Raw genomic sequence first — 24,365 nt, forward strand, 5'->3', positions numbered from 1 at the left:
CAAGAAAGAGGGCTACAAATAACTTAAAGGAGACCGATATAACCAAGTCGAACTCCTACTACTTAAAAGTTATCAACGTAGTCCCTGAAAGAGATCTGACAAAAATCCAAGAAAGAGGACTACAAATAACTTAAAGGAGACCGATATAACCAAGTCGGACTCCTACTACTTAAAAGTTATTAACGTAGTCCCTGAAAGAGATCTGACAACGATCCAAGAAAGAGGGCTACAAATAACTTAAAGAAGACTAATATAACCAAGTCGGACTCCTACAACTAAAAAAGTTATAAAAGTAATCCCTGAAAGAGATCGGACAAAGATCCAAGAAAGAGGATTACGAAAATAACTTAAAGGAGACCGATAAGACCAAGTCGGACTCATACAACTGGAAAGTTATCAAAGCAATCCCTGAAAGAGACCTGACAAAGATCCAGGAAAGGGATTACAAAAATAACTTAGAAAAGGACTGCGAAAACAACTCGGAGGACTAACTTGAAGAAATCGGTTACAAATCGTCAGAAATACAAGCCGGAGCGAGAACGAACCAAAAATCAAGTTAGACCTACCTAGTCACAACCACAAAAGATTCAAGATACAAAGTACAAAGCAATCCAAAAGAGATACCAAGCCAAACACGAAAGCGCGATATCATCCACAAAGGTTATAAAAGCCTCAGAGGCCACCAAAAACCTATCTCAAAAAAGCTAAAGCATGCTACCATTTGTTTTTCATAAAAAACAAAAGTTGCTGGGCAAGCAACGGGAAAGTGCCAGCAATTAACAAAACATAAAGAGTTTAAAAAAGCCCACAAGCCGGGCCAACTACATATCCAGAATAAAGATTAAAACTAAGGGTCAGAAGATTTTTTAGCAGCATCAGGCTGAGGAGACGGGAGGCCAAGTCTGGAAAGGAACGGCATCTACAGTATCATCATCCCGGTTTAAAATCTGGCAGTCGGGGTCAGAAGCGGGAGGACCAACCTCGGCAGGTACAGCAGAAGTCGACACCTTGGTAGAGGCTGCAGGGGAGGATCGACATCATCCTCATCCTCGTCATCAGGGACAACCTTGCCATCCCTGACAACGTTCTCCAAGCTAAAGAGGGTCAGGTCGGCCTCGGGAGCAATAACCCAAACTTTTTCCCTCAGGTTCTCATAGGCAGCAGTTACACTGCCAACAAGATGACCTTGGAGTTTGGAATAATTAGCCCGGGCATTCTCCAACTCTTCTCTCAGACGCAACACCTCCCGGTAAGACGTCAAATAACTGTCCTTATGCCGCATAGCCGTGTCCTCGGCCAGTCTCAGAGAACCAGCCAGAGAAGTAGAGCTAGCCTTTTCATTCTCCAAGTCTTTCTCCAACTTGGCCACCCTTACTTCAAGTTCCTCCTTCAAGCCCTTCATCCGATCAAACTCCTGTTTGGCTTCCTCCATAAAAGATTTAGTGGCATGGAGAGGAAGACTTTGAGCAGTTCGATATAGGGCCGCCCCCATGTGTGCCAACTTGATACCACTCCGGGTGATATAATCAAAATGATGAAGAAGCGACACATCGTCCATAGGAAGAACACCATAAGGGCCGATTTGTTGATCTACAAACTCAACCGCATCAAAGTCAGGAGCATCAAGGTTGAAAGGCTCAATTGTTTTTTGCTTTTTACTAGGAGGGGCGCCGGAAGTTGCAATAGAAGATTGGGGAGGATCGGCCAGACGGACCCGAGGAGTAGGAATTACTTTCCTCGGCCCGGGAGAACTCGATATAGGAGGTTTAACTGGAGGCTGAGAAGATCCCTCTCCGGCCGCCTTGGCCGAGATATTTAAAGCAGTGGTCGCCTTCTTCGCCTTCTTATAGGCCCTCATGGAATCATTATTCTTCGACATCTCTGAAAAACACAAAAATCAAAGACAAGTTACAACACAGGAGAAGCAAAGCTCAGGAGCAAGTATAAAAACAAATTAGACAGTACCCAAAGCAGCCCGAACCAAAGATGGATCACTCAAAAATCTCTTCGTGTCCAGGTGGGGAGGCTTCCCCCACAAATCTTCAAGAACAACTACAAAGGCCCGCTCAAACTCACTAAGCATTTCCCATGTGTAACATGGCACTCTTACATTCTTTTGCCACTCCAGAGGAAAAGCAGGCTCATCATTTTCATCAAGAAAAAAGGGGTGAACCCCCTCAACGGCACGGACTCGGAAGAAATAGTTCTTAAAATCCTTAAACGACTCATCATACATGGCAAAAACTTTATGCCCCTGGGCCGACCTGAAGGAAACCCAGGAAGCTTTCTTTTTGGAGGAACCTCCAGGTTTGGCCGAGACAAAAAGATAAAGAAAAAGAGTTTCAGAAGGTGTTATGTCCAACTCCTGACAAAGAAGTTGAAATATTTTGATAAAACCCCAAGTGTTGGGATGAAGCTGGGACGGAGCAATATTGCAGGACCACAACAAGTCAGTTTCAAAAGCAATAAAAGGGAAAGTAACATTTAATTGGCTGAAGAAGTATTCATAAGCATAGAAAGAGGGACGCTCCCCCTCGACGGAAGTCGAAAAATAAACTCTCTCATCGAAATCAGGAGCAACAAGCTCGTAATCACTCTCGCGGGCACGGTTATCACAAATCCTATGGCGCTTCCTCAGCTCTGCGCAAAATTCAGCATCCATAATAGAAACACACAACAAAACAAGGGAGTCCAGCCAATCGGACATCCCCTCGGGAACTCTGGAAGACATCTCTACAATGTTATTGCGAGAAGACATGAGGCCAACTAATCCTACAAGTAAGAAAAGAAGATGGGATTACTAAAAACATCTCGGATAAGGGAGAAAATAACTCAATACGATGCAGGTGAACACACAGAAAAGGAAAACCCCAAGACTCAAACCAAAAATCTTGGGGCATCCTTTGGAGGCAGTAACAAAGCAAGGTTTCCAGGAAAATCTACAGCTCTCACCCCAGCACCTTTCGAAAAAGAAAAAGACTTCAAACAAGCAAGTATTTCCAGAAGCATAAGTCATCACAGCCAACCAAGAAGCATTCTCAAAACATCAAAACACGCCAAATGGAAAAACGTCAAAAGTACGAACTTTTGAGAAATGCGACAAAAAGCAATCAAGCAAAGCAAGGAACGAATGCAGAGTTTCTATCATATAGTAAAAAATCAGAAGCAACAAACAAAAACCGTATAAAGCCTCGATGGAAATGCTAGAGGAACACAAAAGAAAGCCAAGAAAAACGCATTTACAGCGACAAACAAATGCAAAATCACGAAAAGATTCAAACTTTCAAAACATGCAAAAGCAAAAGCTTCACCAAAAAACTAAAAGCCGTAGCAAGAAAGTTAGTACCAACCTGAAAAGGCAGCAGACTTCAGGGAAGGTGAAGAGGGACGGCGAAATCTGGAATCACTACCTCGAAGCAAAAGAGAAGACACGAGCAAAAGAAAACGTCGCTGGGCCGAAATGCGAAACCACGAACTCCAGGCAGAGGCTTCAGAAAAATCAAAAGCCGCAACACAAAGAAAAATTGAAAGCGAGAGAATGAAGGGAAAAAAGCGAAGAAGTTACGAAAAGGGCGAAAGAAGAGAAACCGTCTCTGGGTTTTTAAAATCAACATAAAGAAACGGGGCAATTAATGCTAAAATTAAAAAGCATTAAACCCTCGCACGTTCCCAAAGCACCGATATAAAAGCACGCGCTTGTAGAAGAAAACGTTCTACATTCAAAAGCTGCTACAAAAGAAGTCGACAAAATGCTTGAGTTCGGCTTCGCTACGAGAAGGACCAAAGTCAAAGGACTCGACCTCGACAAAGAAGACCGAGCTCAAGCAGGGGCACTGTTCATACCCTGGCTCGAGCTATCCGACCTGGGATGGTCGGCGATGCAGCGACCGACCTGTTAAAGTCAGGCAGACCGACTTCGTTACAAAGAACTCGGCCATATCGACAGGAAAGCCCAATAAAGGGCCCAAATAGAGGAACACGACCCAAATCCAAAGGCAATCCCAGCCTATAGAGATAAAGGCAGTTCCCTTGAAGATAAGCTGACTTCATCCAAAACAGGATAAGATAAGATAAGATAACTAACTTATCTTATCAGAAAGATCAGCCCACACTACTATAAATACACTGGAGCACCCAGGTATAACTCATACTCTGATTCTACATAAAACCTGTTTAATACCCATGCTAACTTAAGCATCGGAGTCTCTTGCAGGTACCCCCCACCCTCCGGTGGCCAAGGATCAGCAGCGCAGCAAGTCCAACAAGTCGGACACAACAGCTCCGGCCGCCACCAGCCAACTGGACACGTCATCTCCGACCAGTACCGAAGATCTCATCCGAGATCGACCTCCAGTTTTAGGTAACCCTCGGAACACCCACCTACCATCAAAATTCAAAATCAATTTCCCACCCAACCCACCCAATATGGCTGAACCTTAACCCCTCTCCCTCCACTATATAAACCCCTCCATTCTTCTTCATTTTCACACAACACAACCCTTTCTTCCCCTTCTTGGCCGAACCACAACCTTCTCTCCCTTTCTTCCATATCTTCTTCTTCTTTTTCTATTCTTTCTTCTCTTGCTCGAGGGCGAACAATATTCTAAGTTTGGTGTGGTAAAATCATAGCTTTTTATTTTTCCATTACCATTCGATGGCACCTAAGACCGGAGAAACCTCTAGAAAAGGGAAAGGGAAGACAAAAGCTTCCACCTCCGAGTCATGGGAGATGGAAAGGTTCATCTCCAAATCCCATCAAGACCACTTCTATGATGTTGTGGCCAAGAAGAAGGTGATCCCCGAGGTCCCTTTCAAACTCAAGAAAAATGAGTATCCGGAGATCCGACATGAAATCCAAAGAAGAGGTTGGGAAGTTCTAACCAACCCCATTCAACAAGTCGGCATCCTAATGGTTCAAGAGTTCTATGCCAATACATGGATCACTAGGAACCATGATCAAAGTAAGAACCCAAACCCAAAGAATTATCTTACAATGGTTCGGGGGAAATACTTAGATTTTAGTCCGGAGAATGTGAGGTTGGCGTTTAACTTGCCCATGATGCAAGGAGATGAACGCCCCTACACTAGAAGAGTCAACTTTAATCAAAGGTTGGACCAAGTCCTTAGGGAAATATGTGTGGAAGGAGCTCAATGGAAAATAGACTCCAAAGGCAAGCCGGTTCAATTAAGAAGACTGGACCTCAAGCCTATAGCTAGAGGATGGTTGGAGTTCATCCAACGCTCCATCATCCCCACTAGCAACCGATCTGAAGTTACTGTGGATCGGGCCATCATGATTCATAGCATCATGATTGGAGAGGAAGTAGAAGTTCATGAAGTCAACTCCCTTGAATTCTACAAAATAGCCGAAAAGCCCTCTCCCTTGGCAAGGCTAGCTTTTTCTCATCTTATTTGCCATCTATGTTACTCAACTGGAGCTTTTATAGAAGGAGACATCCCCATTGAGGAGGAGAAGCCCATCACTAAGAAAAGGATGGAGCAAACAAGAGAGCCTACTCATGGAGCCCAAGAAACGCATGAGGAAGCTCATCATCAAGAAATTCCTGAGATACGTCAAGGGATTCAGTTTCCTCCCAACAACTATTGGGAACAACTCAACACTTCTCTTGAAGATTTGAGTCACAACATGGATCAATTAAGGGTGGAACATCAAGAGTACTCCATCATTCTCCATGAAATTAGAGAAGATCAAAGAGCAATGAGGGAGGAGCAACAAAAACAAGGAAGAGACATAGAAGAGCTCAAGAACATCATTGGTTCTTCAAGAAGAAAACGCCACCATCACTAAGGTGGACTCATTCCTTGTTCTTAAATTTCTTCTATTTTTTGTTTTCTTTATGTTAAATGTTTATTTATGTTTTGTGTCTCTACTTCATGATCATTAGTATTTAGTAACTATGTCTTAAGGCTATGAATAATTCCATGGATCCTTCACCTCTCTTAAATAAAAAAATGTTTTAATTCAAAAGAACAAGAAGTACATGAGTTTTGAATTTATCCTTGAAGTTAGTTTAATTATATTGATGTGGTGGCAAATACTTTTTGTTTTCTGAATGAATGCTTGAACAGTGCATATGTCTTTTGAATTTGTTGTTTATGAATGTTAAAAATGTTGGCTCTTGAAGAATGATGAACAAAGAGAAATGTTACTGACAATCTGAAAAATCATAAATTTGATTCTTGAAGCAAGAAAAAGCAGTGAAAAAAAATGGCGAAAAAAAAATATAATAGAAAGAAAAAGAAAAAGCAAGCAGAAAAAGCCAATAGCCCTTAAAACCAAAAGGCAAGGGTAATAAAAAGGATCTAAGGCTTTGAGCATCAGTGGATAGGAGGGCCTAAAGGAATAAAATCCTGGCCTAAGTGGCTAAACCAAGCTGTCCCTAACCATGTGCTTGTGGCGTGAAGGTGTCAAGTAAAAAGCTTGAGACTGAGCGGTTAAAGTCATGATCCAAAGCAAAAAGAGTGTGCTTAAGAACCCTGGACACCTCTAATTGGGGACTCTAGCAAAGCTGAGTCACAATCTGAAAAGGTTCACCCAGTTATGTGTCTGTGGCATGTATGTATCCAGTGGTAATACTGGAAAACAGAGTGTTTTAGGCCACGGCCAAGACTCAAAAAGTAACTGTGTTCAAGAATCAACATACTTAACTAAGAGAATCAATAACACTATTTGAAATTCTAAGTTCCTATAGATGCCAATCATTCTAAACTTCAAAGGATAAAGTGAGATGCCAAAACTGTTCAGAGGCAAAAAGCTACAAGTCCCGCTCATCTAATTAGAATTAATATTCATTGATAGTTTGGAATTTATAGCATGTTCTCTTATTTTTATCCTATTTTATTTTCAGTTGCTTAGGGACAAGCAACAATTTAAGTTTGGTGTTGTGATGAGCGGATAATTTATACGCTTTTTGGCATTGTTTTTAGTATGTTTTTAGTAGGATCTAGTTACATTTAGGGATGTTTTCATTAGTTTTTATGCTAAATTCATATTTCTAGACTTTAATATGAGTTTGTGTGTTTTTCTGTGATTTCAAGTAAATTCTGGCTGAAATTGAAGGACCTGAGCAAAACTCTGGAAAAAGGCTGACAAAGGACTGCTGATGCTATTGGATTCTGACCTCCCTGCACTCGAAATGGATTTTCTAGAGCTACAGAACTCCAAATGGCGCGCTCCCAACAGCGTTGTAAAGTAGACATCCAGGGCTTTCCCACAATATATAATAGTTTATACTTTGTTCGAGATTTGACGACACAAACTGGCGCTCAACGCCAGTTCTACGCTGCATTATGGAGTTAAACGCCAGAAACACGTCACGAACCAGAGTTGAACGCCAAAAACACGTTATAACTTGGCGTTCAACTCCAAAAGGAGCCTCTGTACGTGGAAAGCTAAAGCTCAGCCCAAGCACACACCAAAGTGGGCCCCGGAAGTGGATTTCTGCATCAATTACTTACTTCTGTAAACCCTAGTAGCTAGTCTAGTAGAAATAGGACATTTTACTATTGTATTAGACATCTTATGCATTCTTAGTTTACCTTTGGATCATATTGATCACGTTTAGGGGGGCTGGCCTCTCGGCCATGCCTAAACCTTGTACTTATGTATTTTCAATGGTAGAGTTTCTAAACTCCATAGATTAAGGGTGTGGAGCTCTGCTGTACCTCGAGTATTAATGCAATTACTACTACTTTCTATTCAATTCAATCTATTCCTATTCTAAGATATTCGTTGCACTTCAACTTGATGAATGTGATGATCCGTGACACTCATCATCATTCTCACCTATGAACGCGTGACTGACAACCACTTCCGTTCTACCTTAGATCGGGCGCATATCTCTTGGATTGTTAACCCACGACGCATGGTTGCCTCGCCTGACAACCGAGCCTCCCATTCCATGGAATCAAAGTCTTCGTGGTATAAGCTAGAATTGATGGTGACATTCATGAGAATCCGGAAAGTCTAAACCTTGTCTGTGGTATTCCGAGTAGGATTCAAGGATCGAATGACTGTGACGAGCTTCAAACTCGCAATTACTGGGCGTGATGACAAGCGCAAAAGGATAGAAGATCCTATTCCGGTATGATCGAGAACCGAAAGATGATTAGCCGTGCTGTGACAGAGCATTTTGGACCATTTTCACTGAGAGGACGAGATGTAGCTGATGAGCGGATAATTTATACGCTTTTTGGCATTGTTTTTAGTATGTTTTTAGTAGAATCTAGTTAATTTTAGGGATGTTTTTATTGGTTTTTATGTTAAATTCACATTTCTGGACTTTACTATGAGTTTGTATGTTTTTCTGTGATTTCAGGTATTTTCTGGCTGAAATTGAGGGACTTGAGCAAAAATCAGATTCAGAGGTTGAAGTAGGACTGCTGATGCTGTTGGATTCTGACCTCCCTGCACTCAAAGTAGATTTTCTGGAGCTACAGAACTCAAAATGGCGCGCTTCCAATTGCGTTGGAAAGTAGACATTCAGGGCTTTCCAGAAATATATAATAGTCCATACTTTGCCCGAGTTTAGATGACGTAAACTGGCGTTCAACGCCAGTTCTCTGCCCAATTCTGGCGTCCAGCGCCAGAAAGAAGTTGCAAAGTGGAGTTCAACGCCCAAACTGGCACAAAAGCTGGCGTTCAACTCCAGAAAGAGCCTCTACACGTGTAACATTCAAAGCTCAGCCCAAGCACACACCAAGTGGGCCCCAGAAGTGAATTTATGCATCAATTACTTACTTTCGTAAACCCTAGTAACTAGTTTAGTATATATAGAACTTTTTATCATTGTATTCACAGTCTTGGTTACTCTGGTTCCCCTCTGGGGCCGAGACCAATGAACTCCATTATCACTTATGTATTTTTAACGGTAGAGTTTCTACACTCCATAGATTAAGGTGTGGAGCTCTGCTGTTCCTCAAAGATTAATGCAAAGTACTACTATTTTTCCATTCAATTCAACTTATTCCGCTTCTAAGATAATCATTCGCACCCAAGAACATGATGAATGTGATGATTATGTGACGCTCCTCATCATTCTCACTTATGAACGCGTGCCTGACAACCACTTCTGTTCTACATGCAAACAAGGCAGAATGAATATCTCTTGGATCTCTTAATCAGAATCCTCGTGGTGTAAGCTAGATTGATGGCGGCATTCATGAGAATCCGGAAAGTCTAAACCTTGTCTGTGGTATTCCGAGTAGAATTCAGTGATTGAATGACTGTGACGTACTTCAAACTCGCGAGTGCTGGGCGTAGTGACAGACGCAAAAGGATCAATGGATCCTATTCCAGTATGATCGAGAACCTCAAGATGATTAGCCGTGCTGTGACAGAGCATCTGGACCATTTTCACAAGAGGATAAGATGTAACCATTGACAACGGTGATGCCTCCAGACAATTAGCCGTGCTGTGACAGGGCATAGGACCATTTTCCTGAGAGATGATCGAAAGTAGCCATTGACAATGGTGATACATTACATAAAGCCAGCCATGGAAAGGAGTAAGACTGATTGGATGAAGATAGCAGGAAAGCAGAGGTTCAGAGGAACGATTGCATCTCCATACGCTTATCTAAAATTCTCACCAATGAATTACATAAGTGTTTCTATCCTTAGTTTCTATCTATTTATTATTTATATTCGAAAACTCCATAACCTTTCTATATTCGCCTGACTGAGATTTACAAGGTGACCATAGCTTGCTTCAAACCAACAATCTCCGTGGGATCGACCCTTACTCACGTAAGGTTTATTACTTGGACGACCCAGTGCACTTGCTGGTTAGTTATGCGAAGTTGTGAAGTTACGTTTGGACCATGGTTCTGTGCACCTGTTTGGCGCCATTGCCAGGGAAAGAACGAACGAACAATTTTACAAAATACAAATCTGAGTAATCATGATTTCGCATACCAAGTTTTTGGCGCCGTTGCCGGGGATTGTTCGAGTTTGGACAACTGACGGTTCATCTTGTTGCTCAGATTAGGTAATTTTCTTTTTATTTTGTTTTCAAAAATTTTTTTTTTCAAAAAAAAAATCTCTCCTTTGTTTTCGAAAAAAAAAATAAAAGAAAATACAAAAAATCATAAAATCAAAAATATTTTGTGTTTCTTGTTTGAGTCTTGAGTCAATTTTTAAGTTTGGTGTCAACTGCATACTCATCTTGCATTTTTTGAAAATTGCATTCATGCATTGCATTCATGCATTGTATTCATGATGATCTTCAAGTTGTTCTTGATAAACCTTCTTGATTGATCTTCATATTTTAGTGTTTTGTGTTGTATGGTGTTTTTCATATGCATTATTGAAATCTTAGTGTTTAAGCATTAAAGATTTCTAAGTTTGGTGTCTTGCATGTTTTCTTTGCATATAAAAATTTTCAAAAATATGTTCTTGATGTTCATCTTGACATTCATAGTGTTCTTGGTGTTCATCTTGACATTCATAGCATTCTTGCATTCATCACATACTTTGATCCAAAAATTTTCATGCATTGCATTTTTTTGTGTTTTTCTCTCTCATCATTAAAAAATTCAAAAATAAAAAAAATATCTTTCCCTTTTTCCCTCTTAAAAATTTGAAAATTAAATTTGACTTTTTCAAAAATTTTTAAAATCAAATTGTTTTCATAAGTCAAATCAAATTTTCAATTTAAAAATCTTATCTTTTTCAAAATCTTTTTCAAAAATCAAATCTTTTTCATTTTTCTTAGTTATTTTCGAAAATTTTAAAAATATTTTTCAAAAATATTTTTCTTATTTTTATATCAAATCTTCGAAAATAACAATAACAATTAATGTTTTGATTCAAACTTTGAGTTCTAGAATCATATCTTGTGATTTCTTGTGAATCAAGTCATTAATTGTGATTTTAAAAATCAAATCTTTTTCAAAAATTAATTTCAATCATATCTTTTCAAAAATATCTTCTTATCTTATCTTTTTCAAAATTTGATTTTAAAATATCTTTTCTAACTTCCTAACTTCTTATCTTTTCAAAATTGGTTTTCAAAATTTGTTTCAACTAACTAACTAACTTTTTGTTTGTTTCCTATCTTTTTCAAAACTACCTAACTAACTCTCTCTCTCTAATTTTCGAAAATATCTTCCCTCTTTTTCAAAATTTCTTTTTAAATAACTAATTAATTAAATTTTTGATTTTTATTTTCGAAAAAGTACTAACCTTTTTCAAAAACTATTTTCAAAAATCACTAACTCTTTTTCAAAAATAATTTTCGAAAATTCCCTTATCTCTCATCTTCTTCTATTTATTTATTCATCTACTAACACTTTATCTCACCCAAATTCGAACCCCTTCTTCCATCTGTGTTCGAATTTTTCTTCTTCTTTTCTTCTACTTACATAAGGACCTTTATACTGTGGTAAAAAGGATCCCTATTGTTATTATTTTTTGTGTGCCCTCTTCTTTGTCATATGAGCAGGAGCAAGGACAAGAACATTCTTGTTGAAGCAGATCCTGAACCTGAAAGGACTCTGAAGAGAAAATTAAGAGAAGCTAAAATACAACAATCTAGAGACAACCTTACAGAAATTTTCGAACAAGAAGAGGAGATGGCAGCCGAAAATAATAATAATGCAAGGAGGATGCTTGGTGACTTTACTGCACCTAATTCCAATTTACATGGAAGAAGCATCTCCATTCCTGCCATTGGAGCAAACAATTTTGAGCTCAAACCTCAATTAGTTTCTCTGATGCAGCAGAACTGCAAGTTTTATGGACTTCCATCTGAAGATCCTTTTCAGTTCTTAACTGAATTCTTGCAGATATGTGATACTGTTAAGACTAATGGAGTAGATCCTGAAGTCTACAGGCTCATGCTTTTCCCTTTTGCTGTAAGAGACAGAGCTAGAATATGGTTGGACTCTCAACCTAAGGATAGCCTAAACTCTTGGGATAAGCTGGTCAAGGCTTTCTTAGCCAAGTTCTTTCCTCCTCAAAAGCTGAGTAAGCTTAGAGTGGATGTTCAGACTTTCAGACAGAAAGAAGGTGAATCCCTCTATGAAGCTTGGGAGAGATACAAAGGACTGACCAAAAAGTGTCATTCTGACATGCTTTCAGAATGGACCATCCTGGACATATTCTATGATGGTCTGTCTGAATTAGCTAAAATGTCATTGGACACCTCTACAGGTGGATCCATTCACCTAAAGAAAATGCCTGCAGAAGCTCAAGAACTCATTGACATGGTTGCTAATAACCAGTTCATGTACACTTCTGAAAGGAATCCTGTGAATAATGGAACGCCTATGAAGAAGGGAGTTCTTGAAATTGATACTCTGAATGCTATATTGGCTCAGAATAAATTATTGACTCAGCAAGTCAATATGATTTCTCAGAGTCTGAATGGAATGCAAGCTGCATCCAACAGTACTCAAGAGGCACCTTCTGAAGAAGAAGCCTATGATCCTGAGAACCCTGCAATAGCAGAGGTAAATTACATGGGTGAACCATATGGAAATACCTATAATCCATCATGGAGAAATCACCCAAATCTCTCATGGAAGGATCAAAAGCCTCAACAAGGCTTTAATAATGGTGGAAGAAATAGGTTTAGCAATAGCAAGCCTTTTCCATCATCCACTCAGCAAAAGACAGAGAACTCTGAACAAAATTCCTCTAATTTAGCAAACTTAGTCTCTGATCTATCTAAGGCCACTCTGAGTTTCATAAATGAAACAAGGTCCTCCATTAGAAATTTGGAGGCACAAGTGGGCTAGCTGAGTAAAAGGGTCACTGAAATCCCTCCTAGTATTCTCCCAAGCAATACAGAAGAAAATCCAAAAGGAGAATGCAAGGCCATTGAATTGACCACCATGGCCAAACCTGTAAAGGGGGGAGAGGACGTGAATCCCAAGGAGGAAGACCTCCTGGGACGTCCAGTGATCAACAAGGAGCTTCCCTCTGAGGAACCAAAGGAATCTGAGGCTCACCTAGAGACCATAGAGATTCCATTGAACCTCCTTATGCCATTCATGAGCTCTGATGAGTATTCTTCTTCTGAAGAGAATGAGGATGTCACTGAAGAGCAAGTTTCCAAGTACCTTGGTGCAATCATGAAGCTGAATGACAATTTATTTGGTAATGAGACTTGGGAAGATGAACCTCCCTTGTTCACCAATGAACTGAGTGATCTGGATCAACTGAGGTTGCCTCAGAAGAAATAGGATCCTGGAAAGTTTCTAATACCTTGTGCCATAGGCACCATGATCTTTAAAGCTCTGTGTGACCTCGGTTCAGGGATAAACCTCATGCCCCTCTCTGTAATAGAGAAACTGGGAATCTATGGGGTGCAAGCTGCTAAAATCTCAATAGAGATGGCAGACAATTCAAGAAAACAGGCTTATGGACAAGTAGAGGACGTGTTAGTAAATGTTGAAAGCCTTTACATCCCTGCTGATTTCATAGTCCTAGACACTGGAAAGGAAGAGGATGAATCCATCATCCTTGGAAGACCCTTCCTAGCCACAGCAAGAGCTGTAATTGATGTTGACAGAGGTGAATTAGTCCTTCAATTGAATGGGGACTCCCTTGTGTTTACAACTCAAGGTTATCCCTCTGTAAACATGGAGAGGAAGCATAACAGGCTTCTCTCAAAACAGAGTCAACCAGAGCCCCCACAGTCAAACTCTAAGTTTGGTGTTGGGAGGCCACAACCAAACTCTAAGTTTGGTGTTGAACTCCCATATCCAAACTCTAAGTTTGGTGTTGGGGAGTCTCAACAATGCTCTGAACATCTGTAAGGCTCCATGAGAGCCCACTGTCAAGCTATTGACATTAAAGAAGCGCTTGTTGGGAGGCAACCCAATTTTTATCTAATTTTATTTTTCTTGTTCTTTCATGTTTTATTAGGTTGATGATCATGTGGAGTCACAAAAACTACAAAAAAATTGAAAACTGAATCAAAAACAGCGGAAGAAAAATCACACCCTGGAGGAAGCACCTGTCTGGCGTTCAACGTCAGAACAGAGGATGGTTCTGGCGCTGAACGCCCAAAATGGGCAGTATCTGGGCGCTGAACGCCCAAAATGGGCAGCATCTGGGCGCTGAACGCCAAAATTGCACCCTGGAGAAGAGCTGGCGCTGAACGCCCAGAACAAGCATGGTTCTGGCGTTCAACGCCAGAAATGGGCAACAAATGGGCGCTGAACGCCCAAAATGGGCACCAACCTGGCGCTGAACGCCCAGAGTTGTGTGCAAGGGCATTTTACATGCCCAATTTGGTGCAAGGTTGTAAATCCTTGAACACCTCAGGATCTGTGGACCCCACAGGATCACCTCAGGATCTATGGACCCCACAGGATCCCCACCTACCTCCACTCACTTCTTCTCACCCCTCTTTCACACAATCACCTCAATCTCTCTTCCCCATCACCACCCTCACCACTCACATCCATCCACTCTTCCCCATAAACCTACCTCATAAACTCCACCTACCTTCAAAATTCAAAATCACTTTCCCACCCAAACCCTCCCTAAATGGCCGAACCCAACCCACCCTCCCTTCCCTATATAAATCCTTCCATTCTTCCTCCAAATCACACAACACAACCCTCTCTTCTCTTCTTGGCCGAATCCATCATTCTCCCTCTCTACCATATTTTCTTCTTCTTCTTCTTCTTCTCTTCTTTCTTTTCTTGCTCGAGGGCGAGCAATATTCTAAGTTTGGTGTGGTAAAAGCATAATCTTTTTGTTTTTCCATTACCATTGATGGCACCTAAGACCGGAGAATCCTCTAGAAAAGGAAAAGGGAAGGCAAAAGCTTCCACCTCCGAGTCATGGGAGATGGAAAGGTTCATCTCTAAAGCCCATCAAGACCACTTCTATGATGTTGTGACCATGAAGAAGGTGATCCCCGAGGTCCCTTTCAAACTCAAGAGGAATGAGTATCTGGAGATCCGACATGAAATCCAAAGAAGAGGTTGGGAAGTTCTAACAAACCCCATCCAACAAGTCGGCATCCTAATGGTTCAAGAGTTCTATGCTAATGCATGGATCACTAGGAACCATGATCAAAGTAAGAACCCGATCCCAAAGAATTATCTCACCATGGTTCGGGGGAAATACTTAGATTTTAGTCCGAAAAATGTGAGGTTGGCGTTTAACTTGCCCATGATGCAAGGAGATGCACGCCCCTACACAAGGAGAGTCAACTTTGATCAAAGGTTGGACCAAGTCCTTATGGACATATGTGTAGAAGGAGCTCAATGGAAGATTGACTCCAAAGGCAAACCGGTTCAAATAAGAAGATTGGACCTTAAGCCTGTAGCTAGAGGATGGTTGGAGTTTATTCAATGCTCAATCATTCCCACTAGCAACCGGTCTGAAGTTACCATAGACCGGGCCATCATGATCCATAGCATCATGATTGGAGAAGAGGTGGAAGTTCATGAGATTATACCTCAAGAACTCTACAAGGTGGCTGACAAATCCTCCACTATGGCAAGGTTAGCCTTTCCCCACCTCATTTGCCACCTATGCAATTCGGTTGGGATTGACATAGAGGGAGATATCCTCATTAATGAGGACAAGCCCATCACCAAGAAGAGGATGGAGCAACCAAAAGAAGCTCATCATCAAGAAATCCCTGAGATGCCTCAAGGGATGTACTTTCCTCCACAGAACTATTGGGAGCAAATCAATACCTCCCTAGGAGAACTGAGTTCCAACATGGGACAACTAAGGGTGGAACATCAAGAGCACTCCATCATCCTTCATGAAATAAGAGAAGATCAAAAAGCAATGAGGGAGGAGCAACAAAGACAAGGAAGAGACATAGAAGAGCTCAAGGACATCATTGGTTCCTCAAGAAGGAAACGCCATCATCACTAAGGTGGATTCATTCCTTGTTCTTATTTCTTCTGTTTTTCGTTTTCTATGTTAAGTGCTTATCCATGTTTGTGTCTTTATCACATGATCATTAGTAGTTAGTAACTTTGTCTTAAAGTTATGAATGTCCTATGAATCCATCACCTCTCTTAAAAACTGTTTTAACTCAAAAGAACAAGAAGTACATGAGTTTCGAATTTATCCTTGAACTTAGTTTAATTATATTGATGTGGTGACAATGCTTCTTGTTTTCTGAATGTATGCTTGAATAGTGCATATGTCTTTTGAAGTTGTTGTTTAAGAATGTTAAAAATGTTGGCTCTTGAAAGAATGATGACAAGGAGACATGCTATTTGATAATCTGAAAAATCATAAAAATGATTCTTGAAGCAAGAAAAAGTAGCAAAAAAAAAAAAAACAAAGCTTGAAGAAAAAAAAAAAGAAAAAAAAGCGAAAAAAATAGAAAGAAAAAGCAAGCAGAAAAAGCCAATAGCTCTTAAAACCAAAAGGCAAGAGCAAAAAGCCAATAACCCTTAAAACCAAAAGGCAAGGGAAAATAAAAAGGATCCCAAGGCTTTGAGCATCAGTGGATAGGAGGGCCTAAAGGAATAAAATCCTTGCCTAAGCGGCTAAACCAAGCTGTCCCTAACCATGTGCTTGTGGCGTGTAGGTGTCAAGTGAAAACTTGAGACTGAGCGGTTAAAGTCAAGGTCCAAAGCAGAAAAAAAAGAGTGTGCTTAAGAACCCTGGACACCTCTAATTGAGGACTTTAGCAAAGTTGAGTCACAATCTGAAAAGGTTCACCCAATTATGTGTCTGTGGCATTTATATATCCGGTGGTAATACTGGAAAACAAAATGCTTAGGGCCACGGCCAAGACTCATAAATTAGCTGTGTTCAAGAATCATCATACTGAACTAGGAGAATCAATAACACTATCTGAACTCTGAGTTCCTATAGAAGCCAATCATTCTGAACTTCAATGGATAGAGTGAGATGCCAAAACTATTCAAGAGGCAAAAAGCTATAAGTCCCGCTCATCTAATTGGAGCTATGTTTCATTGATAGTTTGGAATTTATAGTATATTCTATTCTTTTTATCCTATTTGATTTTCAGTTGCTTGGGGACAAGCAACAATTTAAATTTGGTGTTGTGATGAGCGGATAATTTATACGCTTTTTGGCATTGTTTTTAGTATGTTTTTAGTAGAATCTAGTTACTTTTAGGGATGTTTTTATTGGTTTTTATGTTAAATTCACATTTCTGGACTTTACTATGAGTTTGTGTGTTTTTCTGTGATTTCAGATATTTTCTGGCTGAAATTGAGGGACTTGAGCAAAAATCAGATTCAGAGGTTGAAGAAGGACTGCTGATGCTGTTGGATTCTGACCTCCCTGCACTCAAAGTAGATTTTCAGGAGCTACAGAATTCAAAATGGCATGCTTCCAATTGCGTTGGAAAGTAGACATCCAGGGCTTTCCAGAAACATATAATAGTCCATACTTTGCCCGAGTTTAGACGACGTAAACTGGCGTTCAACGCCAGTTCTCTGCCCAATTCTGGCGTCCAGCGCCAGAAAGAAGTTGCAAAGTGGAGTTCAACGCCCAAACTGGCACAAAAGCTGGCGTTCAACTCCAGAAAGAGCCTCTGCACGTGTAACATTCAAAGCTCAGCCCAAGCACACACCAAGTAGGCCCCAGAAGTGGATTTATGCATCAATTACTTACTTTTGTAAACCCTAGTAACTAGTTTAGTATATATAGAACTTTTTATCATTGTATTCACAGTCTTGGTTACTCTGGTTCCCCTCTGGGGCCGAGACCAATGAACTCCATTATCACTTATGTATTTTCAACGGTAGAGTTTCTACACTTTATAGATTAAGGTGTGGAGCTCTGCTGTTCCTCAAAGATTAATGCAAAGTACTACTGTTTTTCCATTCAATTCAACTTATTCCGCTTCTAAGATAATCATTCGCACCCAAGAACATGATGAATGTGATGATTATGTGACACTCATCATCATTCTCACTTATGAACGCGTGCCTGACAACCACTTCTGTTCTACATGCAAACAAGGCAGAATGAATATCTCTTGGATCTCTTAATCAGAATCCTCGTGGTGTAAGCTAGATTGATGGCGGCATTCATGAGAATCCGGAAAGTCTAAACCTTGTCTGTGGTATTCCGAGTAGGATTCAGTGATTGAATGACTGTGACGTACTTCAAACTCGCGAGTGCTGGGCGTAGTGACAGACGCAAAAGGATCAATGGATCCTATTCCAGTATGATCGAGAACCTCAAGATGATTAGCCGTGCTGTGACAGAGCATCTGGACCATTTTCACAAGAGGATAAGATGTAACCATTGACAACGGTGATGCCTCCAGACAATTAGCCGTGCCGTGACAGGGCATAGGACCATTTTCTCGAGAGATGATCGAAAGTAGCCATTGACAATGGTAATACATTACATAAAGCCAGCCATGGAAAGGAGTAAGACTGATTGGATGAAGATAGCAGGAAAGCAGAGGTTCAGAGGAACGATTGCATCTCCATACGCTTATCTAAAATTCTCACCAATGAATTACATAAGTGTTTCTATCCTTAGTTTCTATCTATTTATTATTTATATTCGAAAACTCCATAACCTTTCTATATCCGCCTGACTGAGATTTACAAGGTGACCATAGCTTGCTTCAAACCAACAATCTCCGTGGGATCGACCCTTACTCACGTAAGGTTTATTACTTGGACGACCCAGTGCACTTGCTGGTTAGTTATGCGAAGTTGTGAAGTTACGTTTGGACCATGGTTCTGTGCACCTGTTTGGCGCCATTGCCAGGGAAAGAACGAACAAACAATTTTACAAAATACAAATCTGAGTGATCATGATTTCGCATACCAGTATCCATTAACAACGGTGATGCCCAACATACAGCTTGCCATGAAAAGGAGTAAGAAGGATTGAAGGAAGGCAGTAGGAAAGCAGAGATCCAACAGGGACAACGCATCTCCATACACTTATCTGAAATTCTCACCAATGATTTACATAAGTATTTCTATCTTTATTTTCCGTTTATTTATTATTTTTATTCGAAAACTCCATAACCATTTATTATCCGCCTAACTGAGATTTACAAGATGATCATAGCTTGCTTCATACCAACAATCTCCGTGGGATCGACCCTTACTCACGTAAGGTATTACTTGGATGACCCAGTGCACTTGCTAGTCAGCTACACGAAGTTGTGACAAATTATGAATTAAGATTAGAGCACCAAGTTTTTGGAGCCATTACCAGAGATCACAATTTCGCGTACCAGACATATCCTTATCACCAAAAATACCAGGTGGCACATTCTTCTTCTTCTTAGGTGTTTGTTGTCCAACACAACTCTTCTTCCTAGCACCCTTTTGTCCAGCATCCATTGCCTCTTTCATCCTCACACTAGGCTGCTTCTTCCTCACACTCTTCCTCTGTACATTTACTTCCTCATCACTACTACCACTATCAGATTCTAATCCAGTTGGAGGGGGTTTGTAGGGTTCGTCTTCAGTTGTTTCATATCCGTCATCGGAAGAAGGTGAATCTACCTCAACAACATCAGGCCCATATACTGGTTGACTAACATCATGCTCAAAGTAAATAACTAGCAAATCCGACTCCACATTCTCCATCTTTTTATCACACATTTCATTGATTTCCTTATCCCCTTTGAGAACATGCAACCCAGACTCTAAATCAAGGGCACTGCCATAATACCAATACATCTGTTTGTAACTTGTATACCCTAAACCCTTGAACATTTCCTCCAAATCCTTGAAATTAACATAATCTATGTCTAACGGAGGAAATGTCTCAACACTTCCGTCACGGTAGAACAATGCACCATCTTCATCCCGGTCAAACCAACCCCCATGATGAAAAACAGGGACTATTTCATATGACATCTATTAGAACAATAATGTGCAATAATTAGAAATTAATTAACAACTTCCATCAGGCCTCATTTTAACATTTTAGAGCATGCATGGGGTGATCACATCATCATTAACAATAACCATGCTTAGTAAAAAAAATGGAGCCACACAAGCTAACGAAGCTTCAAGATCAGAGAGCGACACTAACCTTAGTAGCGCCGTCAGTTCCTCCGTCTGCAGCACCGTCAACACCTCCCTGTTGGAAGTCTCTGTCAGCTTGCTTGGAGGGAGACGTTTGGGTCTCTTAGGGTTTCTTCATAATTTTGAGGAGAGAACGAGGGTGATGTATGGTGATTGGGGTGTACACAAGGGGGAGAATGGGATTTCACCCCAAACGAGCAAAATGATGCCAAGCAAAACGACGTCACTTTGCTGAGTCTGCAGGGGCTTATTTGTCCACATGCTTACAGAGCAATCCACGTTTGATGATCCAGAGCCACGTCACGGCCTGTACGTTACACCTCAGCGTTTTCCGTCGACTTTGAACGGAGAAACCAACTCAAGGGCTAATTGGTATCACGGAGCAAATGGATAAGGGCCGATTTGATAATTTATAAACGTCAGGGGGCGTGTAGTCAATTTTCAAAATGGACAGGGGCCGGAAAGGGTATTTACTCTTATAAATATCCTCGTCTACTTACTCGGACTAAAAAACTTAATCATGATTGTAATAATTATTATAAAATCAATTTAAGAAGACAAGTAGAAGAAAATAATAAGGATAAAAATAAAGACAATTGATTGATTTAAAAGCAAGCAAGTAATGATAGGACTATTAAAGGACAATTTATATAAATAAATTGTTAGCCCTCAAAAATTATACAATTATATCTTTTTAAAGAAGAAGATGTAAATACATTTTTTTATATCTCTATAGAAACCACTACTAACAGTAGCAGTTTATAGAAATACGTAATTCGTTACAGGTAGTCGCAGTTTAGATGGTTGGAGCGCAATACAGAAATCGCTATAAGCAGCAGTGGTTTTGTTGAAGGTGGCTTGTGCATAAACCGCTACTGGCAGTAGCGGTTTATGTGTGTGGGGAGTCGTGCATAAACCGCTGTATATAAACCCCTCAGAGGCATTGAGGTGGAAGAAGAGTGTTATTTCTCACAAATGGATGGTGAAGAAAGTTTTGTGGCTCTAGTGCATTACTTTGGAAAAATTTAAAAGAGCAAAAGGCATGGTGTAAAATTTACAGATAGAGAACCACTTAGTATTTTTATCCTGTCGTCGAGTACGTTGGCAGAGATTAAGCTCAGCATATTACAGAAGCTCGGTGCATGTGGGACGAAATGGGTAAAAAAATTGTTTTACAAGATTTCCATTGCCGTTGTGTCGGCTGGTGTGTGGTATGAGACCTTTGTGATAGGGTCCGATGAAGGCCTGCAGGTCTTATTTCACTGCAGGCGGAGTTTTTCGGAGGTCAGAATACCCGAGCTGCTTGCGAAGTTGGAAGATGGTGTCGACAGCTCCGGGACATTGGCGCCGAATCCTCAGTCGATGACGGTGGGTGGTGCCTCAACATCGATGCCTGTGGTAGCAGCGGCAGTTCCGATTCCTGATCCTCCACGTGTTGCGACTGTTCATGTTGGTGTGCCTCCTGGTGTTCCTGATTTTGAATTTGAGGCCGGACCAGATCGAGTTGAGAATGCGATGTGGGACGATGATTCGGATGACGAGCCGGTCGCAATTGGTGGGGACAGTGATGATGATATTCCGAGCGGTACACCTACACCCCCATGGAGTTTTGGGTTTTGGCACACAACAGTATCATCCGCACTTGTCAACGTTGAACTTGGAAGCCGTCGACCAACACCAGAATGTAGAGGCAACTTTCGCGAGCCAGGGTCTGCATGATGCGAATGCTTTGAGGAAATTTCAGATTGGCCAATCGTTTCAGAGTAAGGAGGAAGCTGTGCTGAGTGTAAAAGATTACAGCATTCAGCGTGGAGTTGAGTACAGAGTTATGGAATCAGACCATCTGAAATACCAAGGGAGATGCAAGGAGTTTGGTAACGAGTGCACGTGGTTGATTTGTGTCACGCTGCGAAAACGGAAGAGCACCTGGGAAGTTAGGAGGTACAACAGATCACACACGTGTTTGGCCACATCGATATCGAGCGACTACAAACAGCTTGATTATCATGTCATATGTGTGAAGATCTTTCCGTTGGTTAGAGCTGATGCGTCGGTTACGATTAAGGTGCTGCAAGAGGCAATGGAGGCAACCTATGGTTTCAGGCCTAGTTATAGGAAGGTATGGTTGGCGAAGTAGAAGGCAGTAGCACAGATCTATGGCGATTGGGAGGAGTCCTATGGTAAACTATCCCGCTGGATCCTTGGGGTCACATTCACCATGCAGGGTACGATTGCTATGCTGAGGACCTCCCCAGTTAGAGTGGGTGATCAGGTCGATGAATCTAGAGTCTACTTTCATCGTATGTTCTGGACATTTCCTCCATGTATTGAGGCATTCTGACACTGTAAGCCGCTAGTCAGCATCGACGGCACACACCTGTATGGCAAGTATGGAGGGATGCTGTTGTTGGCGATTGCTCAAGATGAAAATTCGAATATATTGCCCATTCCATTTGCACTTGTGGAGGGAGAGAATGCAGAGTCTTGGTCATACTTTCTATCAAGGCTGCACTGGAGGCACCAGATAGTGGTTGGTGACCTCCCCATACTTATCGGGCATTCTGTAATCGGCATGTTGCTGCAAATTTTGCCTTCAGCTTTCAAGGGACAGGATGCAAGGCGGTTGCTGGTAAATGCTGCTTATGCAAAGAGAGAGGCAGAGTTTTACTATTGGTTTGATATAATGAGGACAGAGAACACGATCATGTGTGAATGGGCCAACAGGATGGAATATAAGAGGTGGACACAGCATAAGGATGGGGGCAGACGATATGGTCACATGATGACCAACATATCTGAGTGCGTTAACTCTGTTTTGAAGGGCACAAGGAATCTACCGGTGACGTCCTTGGTGAAGTCGACATATCTACGGCTTGCAGAGTTGTTTATTGCCCGGGGTCAGACGGCAGAGGCATAGTTAGGGTCCGGTCCAGAGGGGCTTTGGCCCCCATATGACGGTCCAATTGTCATCCCCGACTCTAACATGAGACGGGCAAGGGAAGGACGACCACGATCCACCCGCATCCGCAACAACATGGATGAAGCTGAGACTAGTCGACCAAAGCGGTGTGGCCTGTCCAGGCAGCCCGGTCACACTCGTAAGGGTTGCCCTCAGCGAGGTTCAAGCAGCGGGATATAGGATTAGATGGTGTAATGACTTCGTAGTTCAACCAGCGATAGTTTATGACCCTCCGTTCCTTGCCATCGTTTGGAGGTAAGTATGCAGACCACCTAAACGAAAAAAGTGGTTAAAAATTGTTGTAATAGCATGACATATCATATTTTTCAACTTTTAAAAACATAAAGAATACCTAGATGCCAACGGAAACGAAAAAATCTCAAACCCAGAGGGCCTCAGCGAGGGAAACCGCCAAAATATCCAACTCTATAGCAAGTGGAGAGGATCTGCCAAGTTGGTAACATTTCTATTAGCAACCCGACACATGCATCGATACAACCATGTCAAAGCGGCCGACCCCTAGCTATACCTCCCTATGTCATCAAGATTCGTCAAAAATGGCAACCACCGTATATGTACCCGATTCGCACTCTTGTCCCTAAATAAATGAGTGGATAACAGCATCATGATGTAGGCATATGTGTAAATGCGAACAGTGTCCTCGGTCGCATCTGCCGGTAACACCCTAAACCTCTGATGGAACTATGTGAAGTGGACTGTCATCTGCTTGACCTTATTCGGTGGTGGCAGCTCACCGAATAGCTCCTGAAACCACTCCCAAGCTGGTCGGCCACCCTCCATGAATTTCTCAAACTCTCCAAGGCAACCACTCACGGCCTCCCCATCGATAGGCAACCCAAGCTGAAACGCCACATCTTGCAATGTCACTGTGCACTCTCCGAAAGGCATATGAAAGGTGTGCGTCTCAGGCCATCACGTCTCAATGAACGCACTGACCAAGGACTCATCCAACCAGCACCAGTGGCTGTTTAATCTGGCCAGGTGGTACAATCCAGCCCTCTCTAAATACAGGATGATCCTGTCATGCGTGGGCATATTTTGTTGCCGTCTCACACTATAGATACACTTAGTTGGCTGCACACAATATGAAAGATATACACAAAGCAATTAAATTCTACTATCTACAACAAATCCCCTTATCTAATAACAACAAATCGCTTATACCATCACCAAACAACGAAACAAATTAAACTATTAAACAATTAAACTATTAACCTGTTAGTCAATCGTCACATCAAATCGACAAAAATTTCTTTTTTGGACTAATACAAAAACAGGTTGCACAATTAGATTAACAGTTTTCGGTAACCAAAATCGGTTGCTTTTAAAGAAGCCTTTCACGAAAATCGATTTAAAGCAAAAAAGACTGTAAAAAAAATCTTATAAAAGT

The 24,365-nt window shown here is 41.3% G+C and overlaps 1 protein-coding gene and 1 non-coding gene across 2 annotated transcripts; one reads left to right on the forward strand and one right to left on the reverse strand.

Moving 5' to 3' along the window:
• Positions 1 to 11,991: 11,991 nt before the first annotated feature.
• LOC112774848 (small nucleolar RNA R71) lies at positions 11,992 to 12,095 on the reverse strand. The gene has a single exon (XR_003189307.1). It is a non-coding gene; the product is annotated as a small nucleolar RNA R71 (small nucleolar RNA).
• A 9,262-nt stretch (positions 12,096 to 21,357) lies between these two features.
• Positions 21,358 to 22,912, forward strand: LOC140181249 (uncharacterized). Its single transcript, XM_072224774.1, has 3 exons — positions 21,358 to 21,580; positions 21,660 to 22,114; positions 22,346 to 22,912. Exons 1-3 carry the CDS (start codon positions 21,358 to 21,360, stop codon positions 22,910 to 22,912), a joined length of 1,245 nt encoding a protein of 414 aa, XP_072080875.1.
• The last annotated feature ends 1,453 nt before the right edge of the window (positions 22,913 to 24,365 follow it).

The sequence above is a fragment of the Arachis hypogaea genome, chromosome 18, assembly GCF_003086295.3.
Source record: "Arachis hypogaea cultivar Tifrunner chromosome 18, arahy.Tifrunner.gnm2.J5K5, whole genome shotgun sequence".
NCBI classification, from domain to species: Eukaryota; Viridiplantae; Streptophyta; class Magnoliopsida; order Fabales; family Fabaceae; genus Arachis; species Arachis hypogaea.

Bases quoted from the DNA above. Each gene is read 5' to 3' on its own strand.
- LOC140181249 (XM_072224774.1), top strand. From the start codon at position 21,358: ATGACGGTGGGTGGTGCCTCAACATCGATGCCTGTGGTAGCAGCGGCA. The intron at 21,581-21,659 runs GTACACCTACAC...TGAACTTGGAAG, and splicing joins TGATGATGATATTCCGAGCG to CCGTCGACCAACACCAGAAT. The intron at 22,115-22,345 runs GTATGGTTGGCG...TGACACTGTAAG, and splicing joins TCAGGCCTAGTTATAGGAAG to CCGCTAGTCAGCATCGACGG.